The 7,909-nt window shown below is 37.8% G+C and overlaps 1 protein-coding gene across 4 annotated transcripts in view; it reads left to right on the plus strand.

Annotated features, from left to right (window-relative positions):
- Positions 1–6,640, plus strand: part of PTGER3 (prostaglandin E receptor 3 (subtype EP3)) — a 98,828-nt gene extending 92,188 nt beyond the window's left edge. For 3 of the 4 annotated variants that reach the window (XM_010848748.1, XM_010848752.1, XM_010848754.1), the window contains 2 exons: positions 3,104–3,195; positions 5,806–6,640. In XM_010848748.1, coding sequence (XP_010847050.1) covers positions 3,104–3,195; positions 5,806–5,809 — 96 coding nt within the window. In that variant the 3' untranslated portion in view covers positions 5,810–6,640. The remainder of the gene's footprint in view (positions 1–3,103; positions 3,196–5,805) is intronic. The other variant, XM_010848751.1, reaches the window with a different exon arrangement.
- The last annotated feature ends 1,269 nt before the right edge of the window (positions 6,641–7,909 follow it).

Genomic DNA, 7,909 nt, shown 5'->3' on the forward strand with positions numbered 1-7,909 from the left:
ATATTACTCAACCATAAAAAGGAATGAATTCGAGTCAGTTGTAGTGAGGTGGATGAACCTAGAGCCTAATTGTAAAGAGTAAAGTAAGTCATAAAGAGAAAATCAAATATCCAACAATTTTTAACCCAATGAAAATGTGAATTTCATATATTTCAAGCTGATACACTAACCAAGAAGAATGAGGATGAGAATTTGAACAATGACACAAAGACTGGAAAGAAAGGGTGAAATAAAAGAGATGCATAGGAGAGAAAATTGGCATGAAAGGCAAGGGCAGAGTAAGCCACAGAATTAGGTGTGAGAGTGAAGCAAAATTTTCTAATGCAAATGATAGAGTGAATTGTCAAAAATATCTGTAAGAGAGATAGGGTCCACCAGAGGAGTAGTTTAGAGGGTGGCACAGGGAACCATACCATGCTTCGGAATTCTTGGACCTTCACATATTTACTTTGCAGTAAACAGTTTCTTCTTTTCCTGCTACTTGACATTAGACAGGCATGTTGTACCCATATTCCTAAAGTTGTTATTACTGTTCAGTCACTCAGTCATGTCTGACCCCATGGACTGCAGCACGCCAGGCCTCCCTGTCCTTCACCAACTCCTACAGCTTGCTCAAATTCATGTCCATCGAGTTGGTGATGCCATCTAACCATCTTATCCTCTATGATGATCTCCTTCTCCTCCTGCCCTTAATCTTGCCCAGCATCAGGTTATTTTCTAATGATTCAGTTCTCCACATGAGGTGAAGTACTGGAGCTTCAGCTTTAGCATCAGTCCTTCCAATGAATATTCAGGGTTGATTTCCTTTAGGATTGATTGGTTGGATCTCCTTGCAGTCCAGGGGACTCTCGAGAGTCTTCTCCAACACCACAGTTCAAAAGCATCAATTCTTCGATGCTCAGCCTTCTTTATGGTTCAACTTTTCACATCCATACATGACTACTACATAGCTTTGACTGAGCAGACCTTTGTTGGCAAAGTAATGTCTCTGCTTTTTAATATGCTGTCTATGTTGGTCATAGCTTTTCTTCCAAGGAGGAAACATCATTTAATTTCATTACTTCAGTCACCGTCTGCAATGATTTTGGAGTCAACCAATAACGCAACTCCAAGTGTATTTATTTAGTTAAAACAGGCCTTGAAAAGAGAACCTAAGCAACATGGCAGCAGGAAAAGAAACCTAGTTGTCCTCTAGAGAAGGGACCCATCTAACCAGATGGCTGTTTACCATATAAAGGGTCTTCTCATACAGGGGCTCACAGGGGATTCTGAAAGTCTCAGAGAATGAATAGGAAAGCCTATTTTGTTTTTCTTTGCTTCTCTGACCTTAACTCTAATCACTCTTTCAGAACCACAATGTTTCTATAAAAAGTGCCAACTAAACTTTTCCTGTTTGCACTGAAATAGATATTGGCCAACCCAACATAATTTTCTGTTGCAAGGAAGACGTGACATTTTATTGTCCTTCAAATAACATTGCCTTCCTAAAACAGAAATTATCTATTTGCTTAACGCAATCAAGAACTGGAGAATTACATGTCTGTCTGGACATCTTCTGTAATGTCACGCCACTTGGGATGGGCACGCTATTTAAGATAATCTTAACTATACTTTTGAGAGAAAAAGGACTCTAGGAATCTGATAAAAAAAAGACTAAGGATACACTGAATTAAATTTCTTTAACAATTTCTTATAGGAATTTCATTTCATTCTGCTAGTTCTTGTAAGAGAATTGCTAAGAAATATATAAAAAGGAAATACTTTTTAAGTATATTTTTTTATGTATTTCAACTTGGTTGAAATATGTATAGTTCAAAATTTTATTGCATCAAATGAATTTAAGCTATTATTTGGAGATGCTGTGGAGGGATGGGCCGCAGGGCAAATTATACAGCATTGTTCTTTCAGGCCCCAAATATATTTATTGACCATCACCTATGTGGCAAGCTGTGTGGTAGCTGCTAGAGACACAGTGATATGCAAAACACAGGCATGGTTCCTGATTTCATAAAACATGTGGCCTAGAGATAACACACATTAAACAAATAATCACACATATTACAATTATACATATTACAGACACACTTATTACAAACTACAATGAATTCTTGAAAAGAAAATAGTGGGTATCACATAGTGGGGAACCAGTGCTGGTAAACAGGTTATTCTCTGAGGAAGTAATTTTCAGAGTTGAGACCTGAAGAACAAGAAGTTGTCAGCCAGGTGATGAAGGAATGAAAGAGCACTCTGGGTAGGGAAAGCTTAAAGCACAAATGCCCTGAGGTAGCAGGAGGATGACCCTGTTTGTGGTGTTTGTAGATAGCTAGTGTGACCTGCAATGGCACCCCACTCCAGTACTCTTGCCTGGAAAATCCCATGGATGGAGGAGCCTGGTGGGCTGCAGTCCATGGGGTCGCTAAGAGTCGGACACGACTGAGCGACTTCACTTTCACTTTTCACTTTCATGCATTGGAGAAGGAAACGGCAACCCACTCCAGTGTTCTTTCCTGGAGAATCCCAGGGATAGGGGAGCCTGGTGGGCTGCCGACTATGGGGTCTCAGAGTTGGACACAACTGAAGCGACTTAGCAGCAGCAGCAGCAGTGTGACCTGAGCACAGAGCAGCAAGAAAGTTCAAAAGACAGCTACAGTTGCAGCTAGAGGCCAGATCAGACAGACAAGGTTAGGAACTTCGGTCTTTACCCTGAGAGCAACAGGAGGTCACTGAAAGCTGGAGATGGGCAGAATTAGATTTATCTACAAAGATCATTTGAAGTCAACGACCTTTTATTCAGCATGTAACAAATGCTCCAATAACTGCCCTAGGGCTCCTGAAGTAATATTAGCCCTGGTTTCTGATCTCAAGTAATGTCTGATGTGGATGTGTGGGAAGAAAGAGAGGGTGGGTCAAAGCACAGGAGGCAGCAATGAGACAATTGGGGAGATAATATCTAAAACATCTTCATTTATGGAGTCAGAGCTGATGTGAGTTGATGTACGGATTGTGGTTCTGCTCTTCTTTGAAAACGTTCAGGGAAGTGTCATCTGACGAAAGGAATCATAATCAATAATTCTGTCCACTGAAACCCTCTGTCTGTTCACAGATAAGGCACCACACAAACAACTCTGCATCCAGTTCCATCTCTTTACCCCACCAGTGCTCCTCAGCCTTGATGTGGAGTGACCACCTGGAAAGGTGAGATGTAGAACTGTCTGAATTGACAGCATAGCTCTCCCCCCATTGCTCTGCTCTGACCTGAGTTCACGTTACGAAGGCAGAAGGTCTCTAAGAATTAAAATGCAAACTAAGCACACATGTCTGATGAAAAAGGACTCGATTCCCCAGAGGAGCTGTTGTTGTTTTTACAACTTCATTTACATTTCCTCTGAGAACTTTCTGAGACTGGCTCCAGGCTACTTTTGGAACTGACTAACTCTGCGTGGTGAAGAGTCTGCACGTCTGCTCTTTTCTTAGTAAGAGCAGTCTCCCAGGAGAACTTTCAATTTTTAAAAAAAATTGAAGTATAGTTGATTTACATTGTCATATTATTTTCAGGTGTACAGTGCAGTGATTCAGTTATATGTATATATGTATATTTATTCTTTTTCAGATTCTTTTCCCCTATAGGTTATTATAAAATACTGAATATGACAGTAGATCCTTATGCTTAGTTGCTCAGTAGTGTCTAACTCTGAGACCATTGGACCGTAGCCTGCCAGGTTCCTCTGCCCATGGGATTTTTCAGGCACAAATACTGGAGTGGGTTCCCATTTCCTTTTCCAGGGAATCTTCCTGACCCAAGGAATCGAACCCATATATCCTGTCTCTTGCCATTGTAGGTGGATTCGTTATCCGCTGAGTCATCAGGGAAGCCTTGGTTATCTCTTTTGTATATAGTAGTATGTATATGTTAATCCCGTCCTTCCAGAAATATTTTAAAGCTAAGTGACCTCTGTTTTATTTAGACACCAGAACTTGGCATGTTCACCATATGATTAACACACTCTTACTTGCTCTTTCGATTAGATCTTTGTATAACACATATATTTCAATGAATGAACATTGTAGAAAGCAGAACATTATACCAAATGTGATGCATGTTTAGTCAGATTAAATTTCAAGCATTAGTTTCCTCCCTCAAACATTTCCTTTCAATACTCCTGCTAGTGGCTATAGGGTTAATTGAATGGTCTTATGTGTATTATCGCATTGTGTGATCATTTTTGTTTTAATGAGAGAACATAAAAAGTTTTAATTTATTTTCAAAGACTATTCAAATAAGTTGAACTCTTCATTTTTAATGGAAAATCTGCATGTTCACCTTATTTCATTCCCTGGGTATGGCTAGGTACCATAACTCCAGTATAAGTTATAACAAATGTGGACATTCAAGCAGCTCAATCTCTTTAAATATTTTTTCTCCCATGCTTGAGGTAACTGAGAAATAATCACTTCTACTCTTCAGGGCAAGATTTAAATGTGTTTTGAATAACTACTTTGCAACAATATCCAAAGGATAAGAAAAAGCAGGCTGCTTCTGGAACACACCTCAAAAATCACAAAGCCCGTAAAGTTTTTACTTGACTCACCTTTATGGTCCTCCGTCCTTGCCTTAGATATCTGCATGTAATACACATATTCTGGGCAGTTTTACTATAAACACAGATCCCTTGGAAAATAAACAAAGGGAAAAGAATCGAGATACGCAATTTCCATTTGGTAGGTTTATACTAATCCCATTTTCAATTTTTTAAAGTAAATCTTATTGTACTTACCCTCCTTAATATAAATAAGCCAAGCTCTCTATAGAAACTTTGGAAAATATAGAAAATTTAAAAAGAAAGGCAGCTTACTAAAATTTACTTTCACTACTCAAGAAAAGCCCACCATCATTTTAGTGGATTTCTTTCTCATTATTTCCCTTTGCACTTTCCTTACTTGTACATACATATGATAATATATATTCATTATTGTATCTTGTTTACTTCATTTAACATGAAATAAACATTCCACAGATTATTTACAAATTATTTTAAAGTAATTTTAATATTTATATAATAGTATATTAAAAGGATACACCATAGTTTATTTAATCATAATCTGTGATCAGATCTGGCACCATGATAAACAGAATTGCATCATTACCCAAAGACTAAAGTTTTTTTTAAATATTTGTGATTGTTTTTATTAGAAGTATGCTTTAAGGAATAAATAATATCTAAATTTTTAATAATCTTGAAAGATGCCTATAGTCTGACTGCTTTCCAAAGTATTAGTAATTGAAAATTTCATCAGCAATGTGTGAGTTTTTACTTTGCTTTACTCTAACTAGCACTGTATGTTATCTTAAAACACACACACACAATATTTTGTTGGTTTGATAGGAAAAAAAATTGTACCTCATGGCTCTTTTAATTGGTGCTCTTCCTTATATGTTTTTAGAGTATAGTTATATACTGATTAGGGTTTGTTTTTAAGGCAAGATTATTTGACCATTTGATGTATGTACAATTGATATAGCTTTTCAATTTGATTATTCTTCTGGATTACAATCTTGGAAACCAGAAAAATTACTCAGAATAAAGGCATTCATTTAGTATAATTAGATAATTTGGAGACTTTTAGGTGATCCAAAATCCAAAATTATTTACATTGCTTTTATTTATAAAACACAGAAGTAATTACTTCAAACAAGAATGTTTTGACGTCTAAGACATTATATTTCTTACTTATACCTTAATCCTTGCGCCATACGAAATGTATCCCTATCCATGCTTATTATATTTTTTCTTTCTATTCTAACAGATAATCAAAGAATGAAGTTGGACTTTTTATTGAAATTGCTGTCCTTGAGTTTGTGTGTTTCTTCCCACCTGCGAAGGAGAATTTTATGTTTTGATTTGGATTATTTCTTCTTTTTCATCTTTAAAAAATTTTTTACTGTTTTTTTCTTGTCAGTAATATTCACTGAGACCAAGTTTATTACTGTAATCTATGTCTTTAAGTATTCAGTCAGCTTCTTGGACTGGATATTGAATATTACATTTAAGAAGTTGGGCAAGATTGCACAGATGGTGACTGTGAAAAAATGAGAAGAAGAAAACCCCATCTCCCCAGAGTTTCTCCCAGTTTTAAACCTTTATGTGAATCTCAACTGATGTGGCTGTCTTTACATTTTATGGTAGTTTTGATTTTACAATGAATTTGAAAAATCAGTACAAGCTTTTGTCAGTGAAAAGTCAACTTATTGAGAGCGAGAATTCAGTTAACAAGACATAAACTCCACAAGATAGAAAAGGATGCCAAATGAAGACAGGAAGATGTCATGACCAAAGATATTTATGTAAAATGTGTAATTAATGTTTTGGAGATGTTGTATTCTTCTGTGCTGAGCTGGGAACTAAAAGTCCTAAATCTGTATTCTGGTTATGTATCATTCAGTTACGCAGTAACCAGCTTAATTATCATTTTTCTGTCTTTGAAGAGTGAAAGCTATGATACAGCTAAAGGTGCTCTTGAAATGTCATAGAAAATAATAATGAAGCTAAATGATTAACTACTGAGTTGGAGCATTAAAAAAAAAATCCAGGTATAGCTTCTGATTCACTCCTGCTGCTGCTGCTGCTAAGTCGCTTCAGTCGTGTCCGACTCTGTGTGACCCCAGAGACGGCAGCCCACCAGGCTCCCCCGTCCCTGGGATTCTCCAGGCAAGAACACTGGAGTGGGTTGCCATTTCCTTCTCCAATGCATGAAAGTGAAAAGAGAAAGTCAAGTCACTCAGTCGTGTCCGACTCCTAGCTACTCCATGGACTGCAGCCTACCAGGCTCCTCCATCCATGGGATTTTCCAGGCAAGACTACTGGAGTGGGGTGCCATTGCCTTCTCCAATTCACTCTTAGCAATTCAATATTTCTTACAATTTCTTCTTGGGTGGCATACAAAAGGCAAAATTAATAAGTGATATAGTTATAAACTACCAAGTTTTGTTACTTTTTAATGGGATAAAAGAATCTGGTTTGTGTGAAATAAGAAATTCTGTGGACTTCAAAAAAATACTTTGAATCATTTACTATTTCTTACCTGATGTGCCCTTGTGTGTGCATGCTCAGTTACTAAATTTTGTCTGACTCTTTGTGACCCCATAGATTGTAGCCAACCAGGCTTCTCCATCCACAGAATTTCCCAAGCAATAATTGCCTTTGTGCTGTGCTTAGTTGCTCAGTCATGTCCAACTGTTTGCAACCCCATGAACTGCAGTCCACCAGGCTCCTCTGTCCTTGGGGATTCTCCAGGCAATAATACTGGAATGAGTTGCCATGCCCTCTTCCAACCCAGGGATTGATCTTCCCAACCCAGGGATCGAATCCAGGTCTCCTGCATTGCGGGCAGATTGTTTACTGACTGAGCCACCAGGAAAGCCCAAAAATACTCCAGTAGGTAGCCTATCCCTTCTCCAGAGGCTCTTCCTGACCCAGGAATTGAATCAGGGTCTTCTGCATTGCAGGCGGATTCTTTACCAGCTGAGCTACCAAGGAAGCCCTATAATTGCCTTTTTCTACCCATAAATTCCATGAATATTTCTTTCCCTTATCTTTCTGTCCCCTTTCTTCCTCCTTCTTTTCCCTCTCCCAATTCACCTAATTCAACACCTATTTATTGTAGTGTGCTATGCCAAGGGCCATGCTGCCATCTACAAGGATATCCTGGAAAGAGATGATACTGTAGTATCAGCAGTTTGGCAATAGAATCCAACACTGTGACTGTCATTTCTGTCAGTGAAATGAAACCAAAATAGTTGAATCATCCCTTTGGTATGGTTGAACCAGTTGTGAATTATCTCTAAACTATAATTATTTTCACTCAAACTTGTATTGAAATGGCCTTAGGTAACTAGCACAAAACATGCTGT

The sequence above is a fragment of the Bison bison genome, unplaced genomic scaffold (genome assembly GCF_000754665.1).
Source record: "Bison bison bison isolate TAMUID 2011002044 unplaced genomic scaffold, Bison_UMD1.0 scf7180017864271, whole genome shotgun sequence".
Lineage (NCBI taxonomy): Eukaryota > Metazoa > Chordata > Mammalia > Artiodactyla > Bovidae > Bison > Bison bison.